Here is a 23,434-nt window from a genome sequence, read left to right on the forward strand (position 1 = left end):
GCCTGCAGACTGCAAGGGTAGGCGACCTGAAGATCTTCATATACAGGACTGGACCAATATGGATTTTAGAGTTGTTGGAAAACTAACACCAAGGTAATTGGAACAAAAACCACATGCAGACCAGACCTCCAGGACCAGAGTTGAGCACTGCTTCAACCGCTCGATTACTTAAATCACTTGTGGTGAAACGAACTGAAAACCACCAGTGCTGCCCTCCAGAACTGATGTTTCACACACTTGGAAGTAAGGATTTGGGTTTCCTCAAGAGATCAATTCAAGTTCAAATTAATTGTAGCTTTGAGGTTGAGAAACTGAACAATATGACATTACGCTAGTGATTATTAAACCCAGTACTAAGGACAGCCCTGATGCAAGGGTGTTTCAACAGGGAGTTGTTGAAATGGAAGGAGAAAGTGAAGTATACTTTAATTACATGTATATAAAGAAACATGACAATGATGGGGTTTTTTTTTTTTTTTTTTACAAAACCCTTCCCAAGTCATCTCAATCGTATCTATATTAACACTAGGTTGTAGGAGCAGCCGTAACGGTTGCCGCAGCCCGTTGCTCTTCTTTCTTCCTGCGTTTTAGTACTTTCCTTTTCTTTGCGTCCTCCTTTTCGATTTCACTCAGCATCTCCTTGAATTTGGTACTACGCGGGTCCAACGCGTAGCCGTAACGCGCTCTGGCCTCAGCGAGCAGCAAGTCCCGTCGGGCTTTCTCTTCTTTCTTCTTCGCTTTCACTTCGCTTTTTTCCCGCCGCCAAGCCGCCACCATCTTGGGCATGTTTGCCATATTAGTGGCAATCCGTTTCTCTCTGAAATACAGTGGAAGCAGCCAGCTGCATGTAAGCGAATTGAGCAGGGATATGCAGGATATCCATACCATGTACATAGCCAGTTAAAACTCAGACTGACATAGTAAGTTCATTTAAACCAACATCATAGCACAGGAAAGCGAAGGGCATCACAACTATAACCCCGTGGACCGTTGTTAATACAGGTCACAAATCATGCGACCTTTACTCATCCGCTATGCTGGAGGACAACCAGTCAGATGCAACTTCATGTGTTTTTCCGCCCAAACCAAAAGTATTGTTTCTTTAAATCTCATGTCAGCTACAACGCATATAAATACAGCGATAATACAGAATCATTATGCTTAATTTCTGTGCAGTTCAGGGCTGCTCAAATCAAGCTGATCTGGAGAGAAGTCATTTTTTTGTTTGCCAAAAATTACCCGGCATCCGAGAGAAGAAACACAAAGACTGAGCAAGGTGGATTTACAATATTAGTAGGCTCGGATCACTGTCACTGGTAAGTTTTTCCATCATATGATCTCATATTCAAACTAGCATGAGCCAGTGAGCTGAGAAATCCCAAGGTCCAGTTTTAGAAAATGTAAAGTCCAAACTTGAGGCTTAGTGACTACCGACGAGACACTTCACAACAAAATCACATAATAAATGTTGTGGCACCATACTTATACATCCTAATTGGTGTAAAGTAGTAAAGTAATAATTCCTTCCCTTTTCATAAAAACTTGGTACGAGTCAAACGATCCATTTCAGCATACAGTGACATTCTGGTTGAGAACCTATTGCTGACGCAGTCACGGTCGAACACAGGGACGCTGTGCACTTATTTGTCGTTTTCTCTATAAATATTGGTCTATGTCACATCAATGTTTTAGTATCTGAGCTAGTCAATAAGCAACCATAATCATAAAGCTCCACAGGAGGTAAATCTACCATTGAACGGACGTCAACTTCTGGTGGAAGTGGCTGCTTCCCCGTGTTCTGTTCGAAACACGGCGAGTTTAACGTTACGTTGGTTAAAATAAAAAAGTTGAATGGCTAACGTTGACTTGCAACCAAACAAGGAATTCTCAACAGATTCATGAGCTACAACAACAAATATGATGCCCGCTGCCAAGTAACACTGCGTTACTCTGTTACCTGATCAGACGTTTCTTCTCCTCCTCATTTTTCTTTGCGGTTACGTTCGCCAATATTTCCTCCAGTGACGGATGCCATTCTTTCTCCTCAGCAATCAACGCTCCCAACTCACCCGACCTAGGCCATAATTTTGCTGTATCAATTCCGGAGGCCGAACCGTACCGTCCGAACAGCTTGCGGTCATATCGAGTTGTCTTTTGCCATTCTGGAGTCTTCTCGCTCCCCTTGTCTGGGATGTAAAGATCATTAAGATTTAATTTTAGAGGCTTTGGGTTGTAGTTTGCAGTCTGTAATAAGGAGCCACATTGTGATATACCAGGACTTAAGGATTTCGTGACAGAAACCCCTCTGAGAACCCCAGACAATGCCAACCTCCTGCAAAGGACGGAGGCCGCCATTTTTCCTCGGTCGTGTGGGGCCTGTCAGTTAAAGGACCCCTTCTGTTGTCATAGGCGGCCAATGTATCGCCAGTTTGTTTTTTCTTCAAAGCTCTGTTCCCCTACAGTAGCTATCTGAATGAGCCTTTATTTATTTATTTATTTTTACTGAGCACTTTCTCTCTCACAATTGGCCGTTACGTCAAACTAAAACGTGACGACATCATGTTTTTGTGTGTTTGCAAGATAAAACATGCATTAAATCCAATGTGCTGGCATTGCAAGAACAGGGAGAAATTTGATGGAATACGGATGGTGTACTTGCATGCATTATAAGAGTATTAATAGGCCTATGTAGTATTACAGGAAGAGCACGAATATGTGGAAAACACTTGTCATAAAATGTCCCAAGTAAAAAAAATGCATGAAAAAACAATACTATCCTATGAGTTACGTTATATGAATAACTATTGAGAGAATTAGAAATTTAAGGATGTTTTATATTGATAAGTCATTAAATAGGAAGTGTCATCATAAAGACACTTCTGTGGTAAAAGTCTGTTAAAATGTTTTTTATTTTGCCTTTTTACTTACGGGTACACTGTCGCAAAATCGTGTCATACTGGATATACCTAAAAAGCATTTGAAGGTTCTTAATTTAAAATGATTTACCAACAGTGTGGTGCAATGTACTAGAAAGCATTTTCAGACATTTTCCAGACTGGAAGACACGTTTTATGGAAGAGACTTGAACACATTGACTAGTAATCTACAGCAAGTGCAATTTTAAAAAAATTAAATAAATAGTAGTACATGTTTTATTTCCTGAGCACTACATACCTGTTTAGTATCAACTAGTTACTGAGTGGTAATAAAAGCAAAAAAAGAAATATTTTGAAAATGCATCTGTTATCCCGTATGACATTTGTGACTGATGTCATCGTATGATTCCTAATTAAAATATATAAATAAAATTTGCTGAAAATAAATATGTTAGAAATGACAAAATATAATTCTAAAGAAGGTAAAAAAAAACAACTAACAAACTGCTTTTATTCGTATTTTAAACTTTTTTTTTTTTCCTAAACTAATCCCTTATTTTTCATTGAGCCACATGTTGCATCCCACTTTCTATGCTTCTCTCCCTGTTACTCACCAGTCTGGAATGCACACATGTTAATCAGCCACCTTTGCTACAACCGTGGCAACACACTGGGGAGAGCGCGGATAAACACACAATCTCATACAAGCCATGGAATGTCACACATCACTCCAAAGTTCACAAGTCTCACACAGTGAGTTGACGCTATGTAGCTCAGTAGGCAGAATTGCCTAAATGGTAATTATTGTAGGCAGGTGCCTATTCGACCTGTAGGGGGTCACTGATGTGTGATGAGAGCCAACGGAACCAACAAACCATAATATGTAATTATATGAAACAAAAATCCAAAACACAGAAACCACTCTTGTCAAGAATGTATAACATCCATCCATCCATTATCTGAACCCGCTTATCCTGAACAGGGTCGCAGGGGGCTGGAGCCTATCCCAGCATACATTGGGCGAAAGGCAGGAATACACCCTGGACAGGTCGCCAGTCCATCGCAGGGCACACACACCATTCACTCACACACCAATGGGCAATTTAGACTCTCCAATCAGCCTAACCTGTATGTCTTTGGACTGTGGGAGAAAACCGGAGTACCCAGAGGAAACCCACGCAGACACGGGGAGAACATGCAAACTCCACACAGAGAGGCCCCGGCTGACGGGGATTCGAACCCAGGACCTCCTTGCTGTGAGGCGGCAGTGCTACCCACTGCACCATCCATGCCGCCCAGATTGTATAACAGCACAATTGTATTCAAAACGATTAAGCACAACATAACAAAATTTGTCTACAGCACGCAAAGTTTAAAAGCATCAATCTCATTAGTGAGGTTCAAATTCAAAATGCATTTAAAATGGGAATCAGTGTGCACTTAAAATCTGGAATGATACGAACCCAAGTATGGGTACAAGATTTCTTCAAAACATTCGGTAATGAGCCCTGATGTTCCATAAAAGGCTAAAATAAATAATTCAATAATCCTTCCCTGTTGGGGAAGAAAACACAGTCCTTATGTAGCAGAGAAAAAAAAGAAAAAAGAAAAAAAGTTTACAGTTTTTAGTTATCTCACAACACTAAGAGCAGCACCAAAAGTCAGGATAATCACTTTCTAGCCACCTAAGTTTAGTGGTTCATGATAATTAATTAGAAAATTACCTTGCCAACCTGTATGGTAAGTAAACAATTTTTGTTCTTACTCCCTGCTGAAAGAAAAAAACGCTAAAGCTATGTTTTGAAACAGCTGGTAGCTGGTTAACCAGTTCCACCAGCTCAAGCTACATTCTGACATGTAGCTTGAGCTGGTCCAACTATGTTTTGAACAGCTGGTATTTCAAGCTAGTTTTAGCTGGATTTTACACCAGGACTAAGAAACAAAGTTAATATGTCTGGACTTTCTGTGTGAAAATCGCTCCACTTTAGGCTTGCTTTTAAGAACTCTGCAAATACAGCTTGTTTCAAAGTTGGTATCTCGATGTTTTGATATTCTGTGTATAAGTGTATATGTCATTGTGATAGAGGGCTTGTGAATAAAGCGACTGACTTGCGGGAGCGCCTATAACACACAACTGCAGACTTCATGGTAGACAGGCGGGCTTAGTTCACCTCTGAACAGGTCAAATATATACGGCTTATTTGGTGATGCAACCAGACGATTGGCCATTGCGACTCTACTTTGCGTTTCCCTTCGTGTGGTTCTGTTTCAGCTGACGAATGAATGAAACTACCATGTTTATTATAAACAACCAGTATGAATTAATTAACTTAACAACTGATGTCTGACTTAAACGAGGCATATCTGATTACTGCATGTGTTTGAAATATCCACATGAATTTATTTGCTGGAAGAGCTTGCAATAGCTTCCAAGCTACCGAACTCGCAAACGCATTTTTTTGTCATGTTCATCCAGAGTGGGCTTTATTAGTTCCCACCCGTCTGGAGGATCCTTTCTGCTCCTTCTAATGTTTGGCATCGTTTTGAATACAGTTATAGCACATATCATAAAGGCAGGATCCTCGGGATCGTTTCGTTGTTTGTTTCGTGTCTTGTTATTAGTCGGTTGCTTATGTCGTCATCCAAATATAAATAGGGTCTTTTATGGTGTATATTCGTCTCAAACAAAATACGTAATTAACCAGAATTTGAGGTTCGATTTAACTTTTACATCAGTGGGCCGTGACTGATAATGCAGATTTAATTTGAATGACAAAAAATGTATTTGTTAATTCTTTCAACTTTGTTGTGCGTTCTTTACCATCAGTGTTTCACTGGGAAATGGTGTGTTGCTCATAGTCTTGTTGGATTGCATCAGGCTAGTTAACCAAGATATTGCCTGATAAATATTGAATATTGTTTGCTTACATGTACTATTAGGTGCAATATTATGACATGTTGTTAAGGTTAGACGTTTATTTTAAAACGCAAGCATATATTGTTATTATTTATTTTATCCATAGATAAAACATAAGTTTTATTATTAATAAGGATAGCTAGTGGGCAGCTTTAGAACGTTGCGTATGTGGGTTCTCCGGCTGATGAGCTATACTTGGGCAGTGAAAAGTAGTTGGGTATATTTACCCTTTTTTGTTATATTTTTCGCTAATAGTGGTTAAAAGGAAAATTCATTACAATGCCTAAGGGAGGTAAGTGTTTATAATCAGTGAGACGTTATCTTCAGTCAACTTTGGAAATGTTGCACTAATGTTGGTCTAAAGTTAGCTAAGTTCGCTAAATTGCCAAATGTCTGAGTGGCTGTTTAAATAAAATACCATCTGTCTACAGCCAGCTAACTAGTTTCAACGTTTCAGCATCTCGGAGTAGGAAAGCAGCATGAAACACGTGAGCACAGAACTGTATTAACGTTACAACATAGACTGGATCATATATAGTGCTTATTTCCAAATTTGGGTAGCTGTTGTTGTTGTAATTGAGTAAACTGGTTTAGGGTTTGAAACCTGAGGTTGAAACTCCAAACCAAACACGCTGCAATTGACGCATAATGTTTTGCAGGAGGTGGTAGCTGGTTGTATTGTACATATAACGTCACGTAACGTAACTAAGTTAGATTAACTATAAATTGGCCACTGAAGCCACCTGAATCCAGCTTCTAACACTGTTCTAACACAAGTTCAGCTATGTCAATCCTAGCTACTTGATAATGTTCGCGACAGTATCATACTGATATAGAAGTTTATATTGTTAATATTACTAGAAGCTTTTTAACGTTTGTACCAAGCAAACCGCTGTTCCAATATACTGTTTCAGGTAGAAAGGGGGGTCACAAGGGACGGATGAGGACATACACAAGCCCGGAAGAGATAGATGCACAAATGAAAGCCGAGAAAGAACGAAAGAAGGTGATATTGAAGTTCATGTTTGAACTGTATGTTTGAACTGAATCGCAGTAGTTCTGCCAAGACGAGTTGGCTATAATTCCTCCACAATGATGAGAAGGACTTATATCAAATTATAGGAAAGGTTTGGTTGGAAATATTGTGGCTAAAAGTGGTGCAACCACTTATTAAGTTTAATGGGGCTTTCACTTTTTTCATGAAATAAATGGTAATTACTCTGGTTCCATTTGTCTGATATTAGAGTTTGTATAAAGATCTTTAACCATTCAGTGTGACAAATGTGCAGTAATAGAGGAAATCAGGGACGGGGTAAATACTTTATCATGGCACTGTAATTTAACGTACACTGACACTGTTATGCCATCTCGTGACAACTGTTATGCCATGTGTATGACAGTGTTATCTCAGCCTTACGTCAAAAGTTTTACCGAATACTCAAATGTAACCAAATGACAAATGAAACCAAAGCTTCATGAAGCTGCTGTACCCACACATTTTCCTACAGCAGAGATTCAGCATTTATCATGCTTGAATAGCTATACAAGTAATACAAAACAGGTGGTTATTTATTTTATGATCTGATTCTTAATGTGTAATTCATCTAATGGCGTCACTGTACTCTGCTATTATTAAATGTACGACCTTATTTATGGACAGGAAGTTATTCCACACTTCCTAGCATTTTATTTCCTCTGCTAACATTAAAAAAAAATCCATCTGGGAAATATCTACTGTGCAGTGGTATGCACCATGCTGAGACTGACTGACTGCTTTGGTCTAAAGCAGGAGGAAGAGGAAGGGGCCGCATTGAACGATAGTCAGGTTGAGGAGAAAATTGAGGAGGCCAAATCCGACTCCGAAGACAGCGATGAGGACAGCTCTCAGGTAACTCCAAAATTGACAATTTATTTTTTAATAATGGCTGGCCGAAAAGTGAAGGTTGAATGTAAGTCTATTTGTGGATTTTACCCTGTCTTCTACAGAAGAGAAAAGGTGTGGAGGGATTGATAGACATTGAGAACCCAAATCGAGTTGTGCAGAAAACAAAGAAAGTGACGGAATTAGAATTGGAGGGACCCCAACCGCTTTCCAGGAGAGAAAGGTACTGTAAGTCTCACAGGAGTGCCACGGTTAGCATTTAGACTTGTATAGTCCCACCAAGCGCTAGCGTTGATAGTTGTTGGTGGGAATTGAGAATATTTGTGCTACAACACTGAATATAAAGTGGCCAGGCTGCTAAACTCAACTCTACCTGTTGATTAACCCACCTTCCAGCTCAGTTCTTCCAGTTGGGAAGGCAACTGAAATTTCCACGTCATGATTATTTGTAACTGAAGGTTAGATGCCTGGATGTAGGCTAATGAAAGCTCACCGTCACAGTAGAGCCCTGTAGGTCCTGGGTTCAAGCAGGCTTGATTTTTATTTTGCACTTGTCCTCTGTTCTAGTGCTGTACATGAATTCAGAACTTGCTTTTTTCGACAGAGAAGAAATTGAAAAGCAGAAGGCCAAAGAGAGATACATGAAAATGCATTTAGCTGGGAAAACAGATCAGGCCAAAGCAGACCTTGCACGATTAGCAATAATCAAAAAACAGCGGGAGGATGCAGCCCGGAAAAAGGAGGAAGAGAGGAAAGGTGGGTGCTTTGCTCTTGCAATTCTCAGACTATTATTCCCCCATACATCAACACCCATTGTTTATTTTCTGAAATGTCAATGAAATTATTTGTGTAAGAGTGACAGATTTTTAAATTGTTGTTCAACTGGTATTTTACTTGAATCTAAGACTGACAGACTGGCTTAGGGTTAGGCTTGTCTGATGCTTGTGTTTAACACGGCCATTATCCATTCTTTACAGCGAAAGAGGCCGCAGCAGCAGCAGCAAAAGGACTCCACACGCTGTCTCTGAAATGATGAATAATTTATTGGGAGACGTGTATTCCCGGACATATGGACTAATGCGAAATGAATTTGTTCACCTTACTATTTTTAAAAAGAGATAATTTATGAAGGTTTCACTTGTATTATAATTTATGTTCATTTGGACATGGGAGAAATATTGAGCAGTGTGAATTTAAAAGATTCAAAAGGCAGTCATTCTCTCTTCCAGGACAGTGCCTTGAAGGGGCCTTTGAGATCTGCTAAAGTAGTTTTCCATGAATAATGCCCCATTCTCCTCCTGTAAATACTAATGCACATATATTTCTTAATATATCAGTGTTCTATATTTACATTATTTTCTTTTGAGGTCATCCTGAGAAAGTGACAACATTTTTAAATTTTGCACGTTACATTTGTCATATCACAAAAGTGCTGGCGTGCAGTACAAAAAGATAATTTGTATTCTTTTGTGTTATGCCATTTGCTCATGATGAAGGAACTCAAAATCCTTTTCTTTACTTCTCCAAATTCACAGCCATGTGATATTCCTGTTGAATAAATTGGGGAATGTGAGTGTATTTTGGTTAGCACGACATGTTGATGGTTTACATCTTTGTCTGGTGTCTTGCACAGAAAAACATGGACTGTCCTTTCAGTTAAGTCCATGTGAGGTACGTGTGCATTCATGATACTGATATGATGTAGTTCTGTTCCAAATATTATGTTCCTGATTGTGTAATATGCCAAACTGTTTCATTCAAAAAAAGGTGTTTGTATTGTACATTACATACATGTGCTCATTGAAACATTTTTTAAATTACTTTTATCAATATCTAAATAATAGTACTTAAAACACCATATAAGTACTGGAAGTGAACCATGTGCACATGAAAAAGAAAGCTTGTAGTAGTACCCAGTAAAGTCCCCCCCCCCATTTTAGGTGACCATAACTAATTGGACAGTTGGCTTCTCAGTTCTCATTAGTCAGGTGTACTCAATCGCTTCCCTAGTGCAAGTATAAGAAAGCTTTCGGTATCTAGTCTTGATTCTAGGCTTTTGATTGCCTTTGGAGCCTTATTGGTGTGAGGACCAGAGGTGACAATCCCAATGACAGTCACGGAAGCCAGTATGAGGCTGAGAAATAAGAAACAAAGCCGAGATATTGGCCAAACAATGGGCTTACTAAAATAAACTGTTTGGAACCTCATTAAGAAGAAAGACAGCACTGGTGTCTTGCAAGGGGACAGGTAGACCAAGGAAGACCTCAACAGTAGTGAAGAAAAAACCCCAATCACCTGTGACCGATCAGAAACACTCTTCAGGAGGCAGGTGTGGATGTGTCAGTGACTACTGTCCGCATACAACTTTACAAACCCATCTACAGAGGCTACACTAGAAGATGCAAACCACTAGTTGGATACAAAACTGAATGGCCAGGTCACAGTTATACATAAGTTATGCAGAAATACGTAAAAGTGCCTGCTGAGTTCCTGAAAAAGGTCTTCTGGACATAATGACCAAGATTGACTTGTATCAGAGTGATGGCAAGAGCATTGTAGAGGCTAAAAGGAATGTCCAAAGAACCAAAGCCTTCTCTGGTAGCACTTCCCATGCAGTATTAAACTTTACAACCTTTTTTGTCCATCACGCCCTGAAAAATTTTTCCCTGCAGGAACTAGATTTACAGAATGTTTCTGTGAAATCTGATAATACACACAAAATCTGGGCTGGGAAAACAGACCTGACGCATTTCACTCTGAGTGGTTCTGCTGCAGAAATTTCCAATGGCCACTAGATATACTGTCAGGGAGATTCTGCCTCCTTGACGACGGACATCATGTAGAGGATGTATTGAGGGTAGTGATTGATCTTCTCTAGGGTTGAAAGTGAGTCCCTTAAAAATGAACCTCCTGTAGTCTCTCAACCAAGAGAAGGCACTCTCAACCAAAAATTGAAAACATTTTATGGTCTCCATCTCAACAATGTCCATCATGATGTCCAGGGTAGACAAAGTAGGCAATGCAACAGGTGCGTAAAATCTAAATATTGCCAAGCTTCTGATATAGAAACTTGGATGTCTGAAAACTTCCTCCACTGGAACCAAGACAAAACCGACATTTTAGCATTTGGGGCAAAGAAAAGGCCATATTGTTGAATTATGAAGATATGAAAATGCATGTAATATGAATTATATACAATATGTGGAGGGAACTGAGTTCGGTTTGAATTTGGCAATCTGATCCTAGGCATAACATTTTAACATAATGGGAGGCTTCGTTCAGGCGTGGGCTGAATATACCTCCGTAATGGGATTGGATGAAAGTTTTTGCGGTACATATTTATTGTTGGAACTCAACCCAGCACGGTGGATAACGGTGGATGTGCAAGTTGTGCTCGTTTGCTAGCTAGCTATCGCTGAAGGCGTCAACAGGGTAGCTTTGTTTTTTGTATCACTCCGTAGGCTACATTTACAACGATTGGGTGGAACATTACTTCCAGTATCACAAGACACTGCTTAATGTTAACTTGTTTGCAAAAGGAAATTACATTACAAAATAGTTATCAGGCTACATTTTCCCATGAACACTTTCATGCTACACTGCATCTAAAACGGTTGTCTATGGCAAGTCAGATAATACTAGGGAGGGCAAAGTGGAGCTTTAGAATGTAGACCGCTGTGTGTGCACGTGAGTTCTGTTGAGGAAATATTTTGTGTTGCTTTTCCTCCTCGTCCCTTTTTACGTGGGTGAAGTTGTATAGGCAGTAATAAGGGGCGACATGGCTCAGGCCATAAGAGTAATCGTCTGGCAGTCGGAGGGTTGCCGGTTTGATCCCCCGTCCGGGCTGTGTCACTGAGCAAGACACCTAACCCCCGAATGCTCCTGACAAGCTGGTTGGCGCCTTGCATGGCAGCCAATTGCCGTTGGTGTGTGAGTGTGTGTATGAATGGGTGAATGAGAAGCATCAATTGTACAGTGCTTTGGATAAAGGCGCTATATAAATGCCAACCATTTACCATTTACCAATTACATATTAAGAGTCAATAGTTGCTCATTACAAATCTTTAGTTTAAAATAAAACAGATTAATCTGGGGAGTCTGTGTGCTACAGAGAACTTCCAGAGCTTCCAGAGACCAGAGAATTCCAAAGTAATAGTAGGAAGTATCCTAGTCTTTATACATTATAGCTAACCAATCATTTGTCATATAACATCACATTGTCTCTCTTAACCCGCCTTAATATTTTCTGTCACTCTATGAAAGCTGAGCTGTCTTAACCTTTCTGTCACGTTTCTTGTTTGTCATGTCATGTTTTATGTTTAGTTATTGTCTTGGTTATGTTATTGTCATGTCACATATTATGTTAGTCTAGTCTCACCACGTTTTTATGTTTCATGTCATGTTATGTTTCAGGTTTAGTTGTTACGATTTAATTGTTAGTCTTGCCATGTCATGTTATATAGTTTATTGTCATTGTTTTGCAAACTGGTTATGTCACAATTTATGTTTCATGTTATGTTGTACTGTTCATTGATTTAGCATACACTTTTTCGTGTCTTTCTGCAAACCTTGCATTCCTGCTTTCTCTCTCCCTTTCTGTCCCTGACACCCTAATTGTAATCTAACCTACTAATGCTAGATCAGGATTGGGTAATACTAACATTCTAATCATGTGTTCATGTTACCTTACGTTTCTTGTGCATGTCATTTACTAATTTACTAATGCTAGGGCAGGATAGGTTTATTACTAACGATTACTAATTACCTTGTTAACTTGTCAATCCTCCACACCTGATTTCCATTCTCTTGCTGCTCTCAAACTAATTGTCTACACCTGTCTACACCTGCATATAAGCTCAGTTTCATGTCATGTTTGTGCGAAATTGTTTGCCTCCTGTTCGTCCTGAGCAGTTATACCAAGCCATTGTCTACCTGTTACGAGCCGTTACAATTGACCATTGTTTATTGACTTCTGTTTTGTTGACCATCGCTGCCTGTACCACGACTTTGCCTGCTGTTTTTGTGCTTTTACCCCGCGGAGCAGACTTCGGTCTTGACTCTTGCACCGTCATTGACCCGGAGCCTGCCTACCGTCCGCCTGTACTTCTGCCCCACTGACAGCTTTCCTGGCTACCAGACTTCCCGCATGGTGTACCGACTACAAAACTGCCTTCTCCCTCAGTTGTTGAAATTATATATTCATGTGATTATTTAATTATTAATTGCTTATCATATTATTAATTGCTTATCCTTTACTAATTGCTTGTACTATTATTGGTTGCTTATGCTGGGGTGATCGAGAGCATACACACTTATTAAAGTATCATAACTTGCTTTGTGCTAATGAATATTATTTTCTGTAACTGAATTGAGATGTCTCTCCCTTTCTGTACTGTTGGCCTCCAAGGCTACGGCAAAACTGTGTTCTGCATTTTCTCGTCTTGGTGCCTGAGAGCCTACGGTAGCAAAAACATAAGTCCTCGCCATGGAGGCTACCGTGGAGATTGTCCTCCCCCTAGACATCGGGAGTTAAAACAACATAAGATACATTTCTCACGTGTAGGGAATGCGCAGGTGCGCAGGCCCCTGCGTATCCATCGTGGGAACGTTTTTGAGGACACATATCTGCATAAGCAGTACCTTGAAGGGGGTAGATATGAATAAACTAACTGTTGTAAGGAGAAGAGTGGTGGATTGTCTTTGAATATTGATAATTGGGAATGTTTAATCATTTTGGGGCGTACATTTGTTGCGCTCCACGCATACATATATCCAGACAAAGGAGTGAAACCTCTGTCCTTGTCTTTGCATGTAACTTGGACCCGATGCGCATCGTAAAGATTGGATTTTATTTACTGTCTCTGTCTCTGAGTGTTTTCTTACAGGAATAAATTAAAATTCCCACCATACCGTAGGGGATGCCGAATGGAGGTTCGAGCAGGGGAAGGACCCAGACCTACAGCCTGTCCTGCAGTGGGTGGAGGCCCAGAGGCGTTCCCCGTGGGAGGAGGTGGCGCCCCTCTCCAAGACCACCAAAATACTGTGGTCCATGTTTGATTCGCTGCGGCTGACCGGAGGGGTGTTGCAGCGGGCGTTCAAGGTAGCAGCTACCGGGGAGGAACAGTGGCAGGTGGTGGTCCCAAAGGGCCTTCAAGAGGCAGTGCTGAAAGCCATGCATGGGGTAGAAGGGTCAGGGCACTTCGGGGTTACTAAGACTCTTCGCCGCCTCCGACAAAGCTTTCACTGGGGGCGTCAAAAGAGAGACGTCGACGACTTCTGCCGCCGCTGCGACATCTGTGTGGCACGCAAAGGGCCAACCAGGCGCTCGCATGCTCCACTCCAACAGTTCCCCGTAGGGTGCCCCATGGAAAGGGTTGCGGTGGACATTGTGGGGGGGGGGGGGATTGGGGGATTGGGGGCCAGCGGGATTGGGACCAACACCTGCCCATGGTGCTTATGGCGTGCCGCTCCGCTGTACAGGAGTCCACGGAGTGCACTACGCCAGGAAGCTGCAGGACCGCCTCGACTCGGCCCACAGCTTCGCCCGGGGTCGGCTGGAGGAGGCCGGCATGAAGCAAAAACGCAACTACGCCGTAAAGACTCGGGGCCGGAACCTTGCACCGGGAGAACTGGTCTGGGTCTACGACCCAAAACGAAAGAAGGGTCAGTCCCCTAAACTCGACAGCAAGTGGACGGGGCCCTGCAAGGTACTGGAGAAACTGGGAGAGGTCGTATACCGTGTGCAGATGCCTCCTCGGGGAAGGAAGGTGGCGCTCCATAGGGACAGACTGGCCCCCTACCGGGGGGGCCCCCCTCTCCCTGACATGGGTGCACAGGTAGCCTCTCCCTCCCCTCAGGGCGCTCCGCCCCCATCCGATTCCCTGCGTGTGCCACAAGGGGTGTACATACCCGGGTCCCCCTCCCAGTCCCCCTGTCTCCCAGGGGGCCCCAGTCGAGGAGGAGGGTGCTGGACTGGAAGAAACTATGTGAAAATAGTCTGTCTGTTGTAAAAAAAAAAAAAACATTCCCGTTATGGGCTATTCCTTGAGGTCGAGGAACTTTGTACGGGGGGGGGGGGGTAGTGTAGCATCCCTGTTTGGGAGTGACGTAGGTCATGTGGGTCGGGGAAGAGAGCGCGTGCGTGGGTGAGGGGATGTGTTTCCGGGTCGGACCGAGTTGTTCTTCTGGGTGACCACGAGTGTGCTTCTCGACAATACTGTTCTTAAAGATAAGCTGACGTCTCTGCCTCCGTTTAAACCGGACCGTTACAGTATACTGCTTCAGCCTTTGGCAAGCTACTCAGAATGTTCATATTTTTGTTCTCCTGTGAACAACGGACTGAATGGAGGTAATAACTGAAATCGTCTCTGTTACATCATGTCAGAAATGTAGCTCCCGTTGTTTCCTCCAATTTAAACAAACGCACAATTACAGTTTTTACATTTATGTTGGCAATGTACCAGTTTTACCAAGGAAGATATCGCAAGTGTCTTTTGGTTTTCAGATGACAGGAGAATATTTAAGTTTTACTTTAAGTGAACATGGCTGCTGATGCCTACGGTGTAAAGATAGTTTCCTTCAATGTTAATGGAATTAACTCTTCAAGCAGCACCTCTCCCCATCCCTCCCTACCTCCCTGTGAACCTTAATTGTTGTGTCTGTGACTTGCATTGTGTATTGGTATTCTTAGTTGGCTAGGTAAGCAGTGTTTGGATAGTTAACTTTGGTCACTTTTGCTCTGTTTGTTTGTTTCTTTGTTCTCAAAAAAAAAAAAAAAGGCCCTCGTCCTTATCTTTGTTGTACAGGTAGCAATTGAAATTGTACTTCCCTCTAGGGTCTTTCAGCAAACTTATCCCTGGTTATGGGTATGCACTTTGTTGTACGTCGCTCTGGATAAGAGCGTCTGCAAAATGCCAATAATGTAATGTAATGTAAAATTAAGTTGAAAAGAGATCAGGTACAAATCGCGTATCTTCAAGAATCGCATTTAAATTACGTGGAACATGTTAAACTTAAAAGAATGGCATTCACAAACATCTTTTCGTCTTATCGACCTGGTCATAGGAGGGGGGTTGCAATACTAATATCTAACAAAGTAACATTTGAATATTTATCTGAAATGAAGGATAAAGAAGGCTGTTTTGTCTTGGTAAAGGAGAAAATCAATGGAAACCTTGTAACTTTATTTAATATTTACGCACCCCCCGGAAGTAATATACAGTTTTTCAAGAGGGTATTCGACTTGATCACCTCTGAAACTCAGGGAATATTAATTTGCGGAGGAGATTTTAATGTTCATTTACAGCCTAAGCTCGATGTATCAAAGAATAATATTAGACAGGTAGGGACATTGCATAAGAAAATATGCACATCGATGGGGGATACTGGCATCGTGGATGTTTGGAGAGATCTCTACCCTTCTGGTCGTGATTATACACACTTCTCTGCCCCACACTCGGTCTATACAAGAATAGACTATTTTTATATATTTAACAGGGATAGACACAGGGTGAAAGTCTGTGATATAGGAACAATAGACCTATCAGACAATGCCCCCATTTATTTATCCCTACATTTAGAAAATAGGCCAAATAATAATTTATGGAAATTAAATTCTAGCCTAATTAATGATCCAACCTTTAAAGAAAGTATGAAACAGGAAATTTGGATATATCTGGAAGAAAATGATAATGGGGAGGTGTCCCGTCCAATTTTACGGGATGCTGCAAAAGCAGTACTTAGAGGTAAAATAATCGCAACAACATCAATGAAGAAAAGGCTAAGACAAGAAAAACTAAAAGAATTACAAAATCAGCGTAAAATTCTAGAAAAAACTCATAAGGAAAATCTAGACCCTAATAACTGAGAGGAAAAAAAAAAGATTAATATTATTTATACCCAAGAAACTGAGAAGAGGATGTTGTTCACTAAGCAGAGGTACTATGAATCTGGCCCAAGGTCTATGAAGTTATTAACAAGAAGGCTACAGAAACAACAAGCAGATAGCACAATATATAAAATAAGGGACACAAGAATAAATATAATACATGATAAATTAGTGGGCTTTTGAGTCATTCTATAAGAAATTATACTCTTGATCAAAAACTGAAAATGAACAACAAATAGAACATTTTTTGGACTCTCTAAACTTACCCTTGGTCACTGAGGAACAGAACATTGCACTGACCTCAGAAATAACAGCTGAAGAGTTAAATGCTGCAATTACTAGACTAAAGGCAAACAAATCACCTGGTACAGATGGCTTTAGCTCAGAATCATATCAGGCATTTAGAACAGAACTACTCCCTAGTTTGCTCACTACCTGTAATTGGGCCTTGCATAATGCAGAGACTCCACCCTCATGGAAAGGAGCTATAGTTTCTGTTATCCCTAAAGAAGGTAAAAATAGATCAGAGTGTGGTTCATATAGGCCGGTATCGGTCCTTAATGTGGACTATAAATTATATACATCTATTATGGCTAAAAGGATGGAAAATATACTACCCCAATTAATACATTATGATCAGACAGGCTTCATACGACACCGACAGACCCAAGACAATATTAGACGTACATTACTTATCTTGAGCCATATAAGAAGGAATAAACTAGAGGCAATTTAAATTAGTTTAGACTCTGAAAAACCTTTTGATTCCGTCAGCTGGATATACTTCTACAAGGTTTTGTATAAATTTGGAGATCATAAAAAGTATTCAGGCATTATACAATAAACCCAATGCTGGAATAAAAATAAATGGCCACTTGTCAGACCCCATTGAGTTGGAGAGAGGCACACGTCAAGGGTGTCCATGGTCCCCACTGCTCTTTGCCTTATATATTGAGCCCTTAGCCCAAGACATAAGACAAAACAGGAGAATTAAGGGTATTAATATGGACGATGCCGAGTAGAAAATAGCACTTTACGCAGATGATGTCTTGATATTTTTAGAAGATCCCTCCACTGCCTTTCTAAAGTTGATGACAAAGCTGGAAGAATTTGGCCGCTTATCGGGGTACAAATTGAATGTTAAAAAAACCCAACTAATGACATATAATTATAATCCTCCAAATACAATTAAAAGTAAGTATCCACTGAAGTGGCACACAGAGTCAATAAGATATCTGGGAGTATCACTACCTAAAGACATTTCAAAACTATCTGAGATCAACTATGGCCCCATGAACTCCAAAATCAAAGCTGATATAATGAGATGGAACCTAATCCTTTTTTTGAGTTTGAGTTCTAGAATTGAATCAATAAAAATGAATATTCTACCTATACTTTTATTCCAAACACTCCCAGTTGAGGTCCCCCTGAAACAGTTTTTGGAATGGGACAAGATGCTATCTAGATTTGTTTGGCAGGGGAAGAAACCCAGGGTAAAATTCAAAACATTGCAGCTACCTAAAGGGGGGAGGGCTAGCTTTACCGTGTCTGAAAGACTATTATTATGCTGCTCAGATTAGAACTCCGATTTTCTGGTGTAACCCACATTATAGTGCCAGATGAAAGGATATCGAGAGCAAAACAATAGGCAATACACCTTTACAGGCAATAATAGCTGATAAAGAACTCCCTAGATATATTACCAATATTGATAACCCTTGGATAAAACTACCACTGCAAAATATGGAAAGACATCATTAAAGAATATAAACTAGACAATAATGTAGGAATATTAAAATGGTGCGCTTTTGACTCAGCATTTACGCCTAATAAATCTGATGGTAGATTCAAGGTTTTTGTAATATAAAAGGGATCTTCATAGCTTTCAAATGTTAAAAGAAAAATATGCTCTGGGAAATCACGATTTTTACAGGTATCTTCAAATGAGACACTTTTTTGACCAGCATATTAAGAATAGGGGTGATGATAACAATGGAAATGAAATAGTGGAGACCTTCACAAAAGCTTATAAAGCAGAAAAACTGGGATTATTTCAAGACTATATAGAGGACTCCTAAAATTAAAACAACATTCAACACTATATATACGGGATAAATGGGAAGGAGATGGTGAGATGGAGATCTCCGATGAGGAATGGTTGGGCATCTGTGGCTTTCAATGGGCTTCTACTAGATCCCTGACTTGGCGGGAATTCTGCTGGAAAAATGTTATTAGATATTTCACCACCCCTGTACAAAAGGCCCATTTCTCTACCGAGGCCCCAATGTGCTGGAGACAGTACAGCATGATTGCTGATCACCACCACATATTTTGGTCTTGCCTCAAAATTAAAGAATACTGGGAAGAGATACGAGAAGCCCTTCAAAATATATTTATGATGAAAGTACCCTTTGAAAGCAAAGCTCTATACTTGGGGACTTGGGGAATCCCTTGGTTTGGGGAGTAAAGATAAATATTTAATGGGCATACTTTTAGCAGCAAGTAAAAAAGCAGTGACACGGAAATGGTTACTTCCTGAAAGGCCTAATATTGATAACTAGCTAGATATTGTAATAGAAATGTATGTGATGGAAAAGATCACTTTCTCAGTAAATTTACAAATTGACAAATTTTTGAAATGCTGGGAAAGGTGGGTTGACTATGTGATCCCTTTAAGAGAAGATTTTGTACCAATATGAATGGATGGAAACTGTATGTAACAGCAACTGAATTCATAAAAGCATGCTGAAGTGGTCAAGAGGTTCAGCTGTTTTTCAGATCAAATGACAGAATGGGGGGGAAAAGTGATCAAAGTGACTTTGACCATGGAATGATTGTTGGTGCCTGACAGGGTGGTTTCAGTATCTTAGAAACTGCTGATCTCCTGGGATCTTCACGCACAGAGAGAATGTAGCAGTTCTGTAGGCAGAAATGTGTTGTTAATGAGAGGGGTCAGAGGAGAAAGGCCACACTAGTCAAAGCTGACAGGAAGGTGACAGTAACGCAAATAACCACACAGTACAACAGTGGTACGCAGAAGAGAATCTCTGAACACACAACGCATCATAACTAAGTGGATAGGCTCCAGCAGCATTGTGTAAATAAATTGTTTTGTGTGGTGTCTGAAGACCAAATGCTTTCACAGATTTTTTTTTTTGGGGGGGGAGAAGTAACGTTCCTTGCTATTTTTATCTGTCTCCTAAAACTCAGCGGTGAGAGACCCAGGCCCTGGTCCGGCCCGTCACACAGCTGTCCTGAACCAACTGATGAGAAAGAGATGACCAAGGCTCATATTCAGGACGAAGATTTCACCATTGTGGAGACAACGGAGGAGGTAGAGCCAGGAGAGACGGAGGGTGAAGCTGAGGAGACGGAGGGTGAAGAAGTGGAATCGGGGGTCCAGGAAGCTCCGGAAAACTCCCAGTCTGAGCCTGCGTCACAGCCTTCGCCTCAAGAGGAGGTCCTGCAAATGGAAGTTCTGCTCCTTGCCACCCACACAGACGCGACTGCGGGGCAGGAGAAGGTGTCCTCCAGGAAGAGGCGGAACGTAAAACCTGGAGATCCTGCAAGCACCCAACGCACTGCGCCCCCGTTGCGCCTGCAGGACTTCAGCTTCAAAATAGCAACAAGATATTGTGAGATTTTGTTTTTTGCACGTTTTATTTATTTTGGTAGTTTTTATCTGTAAGCAAGTGCACAGGACATTTCGGCATGCATATCAGTAATGATTCTCAGTGACTGACATTCCAATACAACTTTTATTTTTCTACAGACATCGCCCTCCTGTTCCTGTTATTGGTATCTACCGTTAACTCCAATCCGATCCCTGCAAGTATGTGTACATTTACATTAAATTTTAGTCATTTGGCAGATGCTTTGAATCCAAAGCAATTTACAAGTGCATGTGTAACCCTGCTCTTTTCGCTCGTGTCAACACGTGAACCCCTTCTCTGTTTCTGTGTCTCAGGGCAGTGTGCACTCTGCCTGAACTCTGCCTGCGCAACACATATCCTCAGAATATGCAAAGGTGATGACTTCATATGGCTGAAGGGAACATCGGAAATCGAAAACTGCTTCAAGGACAGCCTGAAGTCAGATGAGCCGTGTCAGCTGCTGAATGGAAGCCTTGTGGTACAGTCTGACCAGCCCATTTCCTTTGAAGGGAAAGCCAGCCTTTCAGGTGGCATGGAGGCTTTCCTCTCTGCGAATGTGTGTGAGTATTCCTGTACTTGATCCAGTTTGTGTGTTGTGCTGTTGTGGTGTAGAGTCGAGATGGTGGGACAGTAGGATATGGAAATCTGGCAGATGATTCTGTTGTAAAAATTGAGAATGCTGAACTATTCATACATTGTTCATCATTTAAAATGCCCCAGGCAGCTTTTCTGTTATTTATTAATTTTTTTCCTCAGTTTATTTCATTTTTTTGCAATCATTGCACGACTTTCATGAAGGGAGATTTAATTTAATGCGGTTTCCCCATCTGTCGGACTGTGTGTAGTGTTGTGGACATGTGTGCGATCATATGTCAGTTGTGTAATCATGACCGGGGCAACATTGGCTCAGCAGGTAAGAGTAGTGGTCTGGCAGTTGGACGGTTGCTGGTTTGATCCCGCCTGGGTGTGTCGAATTGTGTGTGTCGCCTAACCCTCAAATGCTCCCGATAAGCTGGTTGGTGCCTTGCGTGGCAGCCAATCAACATCTGTGTGTGTGTGTGTGTGTGTGTGTGTTTCATCAATTTTACAGTGCTTTGGATAAAGGCTCTATATAAATGCACACACATAGAGATCAAATCCTAACCATTTACCATTTCTGACCTCTTCTGCAGCCTGCGCTGATCTTGACCTGCTTCCCGGACCCAAGTCTCTCCCCAGTAAGCGCTCTCTGTGAGCTGGAAGATCAGTGATTGACATGCATGCACTCACACATAGAGATCATTTTGGAGCACCATAGAGGCTGTCTGTAGATCTTTACCTATAACCCTCTCTGCTTTCTACGGTGTTGGGACAGCATGTACAGAGTTTTTATTTTTGTCATTTTTATCTGTTACACAGCCTCATTGGTGAACACTACCACCAGCACCACAACCGCAGAGACCGGGCCTCCGTCTGGTAAGTTCTGAGCAAAAGGAAAGGAAACTGAAGGAAGGAATCTCTCTGCTGATCTCATTCAGAAATCAACCATTTCATCTATTCTTTCTGTCATTTTCAGATCGTGCTGAAATTATTGGGGGCATTTCAGGAGGTAATGTGAAGTTTCCTACAGCTACTATGTATGCAGGATTCAAGCTGGCAACCTCCATGTCTGTAGCAGGCAGTGCAAGGGGAAGGGGAGAGGGAACATGCCTTTTTGCACTGAACCCTGAGTTATGATTCTTATGATTCCCTGTTGACAAAGGTGTCCATTAACTGATTGTTCTTGTGCTTATAGGTGTCGTTGCTATTGGTGTCGTCGTTGCCATCGTTTTCATATAGAAGAATAGAACAAGGGGTATGTGGTTTCCAAAAAGAATTGTTAAACTGAATTGGGGGTGTGTGAGTGTGTACATTTGGTGTAATGGTGTGTACCATATGTAGTGTATGGATCAGGGGTGGGCGAAGAGGGCGGAATCCGATCCTCGGTTTCATGACAACACCAGCTCTTAATGGCTGAACTGGCCTGCTAAGCTGGTGCAGCTGTGCCATAGTCTCTTCTACAAGTGAAACTGTCCGTGTAATGCAGGGTGCCCCTCCGTTTCACAACTTTGTGCCGACTTAATATTTTAATCCGTCATATGTTCATCTGAGATTTGAGATCAAGCATATGCATCTGCTACAGCCACAGTATGCAAGCGTTTCCTAAAGATTTTACCGTGCTCATGTAGAGGATAGAACAAGTGTGTCTTATGGAGCGGTCACAAAACTAAATCCTGAGGTACATTGTGCACCCCTGGTGCAACAGCTAAGTAAGGCAGGAAGCAAAAGCCTGCAGAGGCCACAGGAGCATAGCTACTCGGCTCTCACGCGGACCAACAGGGCCGGATTATTCCGTGTGTGAAGAGCTTTGCGTCTTAAGGTTGTCTTGGATTCCAATCAATAGTCCAATGACGTCAAACTTTAACGGCACCAGCATGTATTTCACAGATGTACCCTCTTGCTTTGCTTATTCTAACTGCAGTTAACTCCGTCTGGACTAACCGAACCGCACTGAGCTGTACAATAACCAATCAGAGGGGAGTGTCTGCATGTTCCCAAAGATGATTTGCTATTTTTTTGTGTTGCTGAAAACTGCACAGGGCTGCGCCTCCTGATGGGGACGCTGGGAATGAGTCTTCTTCAAAGTCAAGCGAATGGAAATGTCACTCAGGGGCCTGGAAACAATGGGGAATCGGCCATGTGACACCAGGATCAGGGACCATCGGTGTCATGTTCTATAAGAACTGTGTTTATGTTTGACGCCCCTCTAGTGGTCTCAGGGGTCATTGCTTCCTTTGTTTTCATTTCTCATGTTGTCGAGGACCAGGCCCTAGGCCCCCCTGATGAGAGATTGAGGGGGGATGGGTTTGGAAGGAATGCATTTTTAACCCCTCGCACACGCCATCGAGGTGGTAGTAAGAACGCCCGTAAGAAGAAAAATATGTGGTTCAGAGATAATGAGCAGACATACTTGTCAGTAGAGGAGTCTGAAGTCGGGGGACTTAGATTTAGGGTTTAAGGAGCAAGGTTAAAGTTCTGACTGAGAATACCCCAACCCTACAGGGGAGGGGCACAATGCCTGGCTAAAGAAAAAAAATAAGGAAAACGGAAGGGATGTCAATACCGAAAGAATATTAAGAGGCTTCAAAGGCCTTCCTGATTATAGCACAAATAATTTATCGGATAGATTCAAAGGACTAA

At 41.5% G+C, this 23,434-nt stretch overlaps 3 protein-coding genes across 7 annotated transcripts; 2 read left to right on the top strand and 1 right to left on the bottom strand.

Annotated features, from left to right (window-relative positions):
* Window positions 1-409: 409 nt before the first annotated feature.
* gadd45gip1 (growth arrest and DNA-damage-inducible, gamma interacting protein 1) lies at window positions 410-2,433 on the bottom strand. Its single transcript, XM_061224113.1, has 2 exons — window positions 1,958-2,433; window positions 410-817 (listed from the first exon to the last, which is right to left on the bottom strand). The coding sequence occupies exons 1-2, from the start codon at window positions 2,353-2,355 to the stop codon at window positions 526-528; spliced, it is 690 nt and encodes a 229-aa protein (XP_061080097.1). The 5' UTR covers window positions 2,356-2,433; the 3' UTR covers window positions 410-525.
* Window positions 2,434-5,702: 3,269 nt separating this feature from the next.
* On the top strand, window positions 5,703-9,253 carry pdap1b (pdgfa associated protein 1b). Of its 5 annotated transcripts, none has more exons than XM_061224325.1 (7): window positions 5,703-5,720; window positions 6,251-6,281; window positions 6,708-6,799; window positions 7,580-7,681; window positions 7,780-7,898; window positions 8,280-8,431; window positions 8,653-9,253. In XM_061224325.1, exons 1-7 carry the CDS (start codon window positions 5,718-5,720, stop codon window positions 8,706-8,708), a joined length of 555 nt encoding a protein of 184 aa, XP_061080309.1. In that variant the 5' UTR covers window positions 5,703-5,717; the 3' UTR covers window positions 8,709-9,253. The 5 variants fall into 5 exon arrangements, with proteins under 5 accessions (XP_061080309.1, XP_061080310.1, XP_061080312.1 ...); XM_061224326.1 differs by having other exon boundaries at window positions 7,583-7,681; XM_061224329.1 differs by lacking the exon at window positions 5,703-5,720 and adding an exon at window positions 5,966-6,085.
* Window positions 9,254-14,898: 5,645 nt separating this feature from the next.
* LOC133114042 (uncharacterized) lies at window positions 14,899-22,033 on the top strand. The gene is made up of 7 exons (XM_061223238.1): window positions 14,899-15,023; window positions 19,773-20,197; window positions 20,335-20,394; window positions 20,530-20,775; window positions 21,388-21,432; window positions 21,614-21,670; window positions 21,990-22,033. Exons 1-7 carry the CDS (start codon window positions 14,980-14,982, stop codon window positions 22,031-22,033), a joined length of 921 nt encoding a protein of 306 aa, XP_061079222.1. The 5' UTR covers window positions 14,899-14,979.
* The last annotated feature ends 1,401 nt before the right edge of the window (window positions 22,034-23,434 follow it).

Source organism: Conger conger, chromosome 16 (genome assembly GCF_963514075.1).
Source record: "Conger conger chromosome 16, fConCon1.1, whole genome shotgun sequence".
Classification (NCBI taxonomy): Eukaryota; Metazoa; Chordata; class Actinopteri; order Anguilliformes; family Congridae; genus Conger; species Conger conger.

Excerpts from the sequence above, each read along its gene's own strand:
- LOC133114042 (XM_061223238.1), top strand. The coding sequence starts at position 14,980 with ATGTTCATATTTTTGTTCTCCTGTGAACAACGGACTGAATGGAG. Across the intron at positions 20,776-21,387 it reads TTTCCTCTCTGCGAATGTGT|CCTGCGCTGATCTTGACCTG; the intron begins GTGAGTATTCCT and ends CCTCTTCTGCAG. Across the intron at positions 21,671-21,989 it reads AGAGACCGGGCCTCCGTCTG|GTGTCGTTGCTATTGGTGTC; the intron begins GTAAGTTCTGAG and ends TTGTGCTTATAG.
- pdap1b (XM_061224325.1), top strand. Across the intron at positions 7,682-7,779 it reads GCGATGAGGACAGCTCTCAG|AAGAGAAAAGGTGTGGAGGG; the intron begins GTAACTCCAAAA and ends TGTCTTCTACAG. Across the intron at positions 7,899-8,279 it reads CCGCTTTCCAGGAGAGAAAG|AGAAGAAATTGAAAAGCAGA; the intron begins GTACTGTAAGTC and ends TTTTTTCGACAG.
- gadd45gip1 (XM_061224113.1), bottom strand. The coding sequence starts at position 2,355 with ATGGCGGCCTCCGTCCTTTGCAGGAGGTTGGCATTGTCTGGGGTTCTC. Across the intron at positions 818-1,957 it reads GAGAAGAAACGTCTGATCAG|AGAGAAACGGATTGCCACTA; the intron begins GTAACAGAGTAA and ends ACTGTATTTCAG.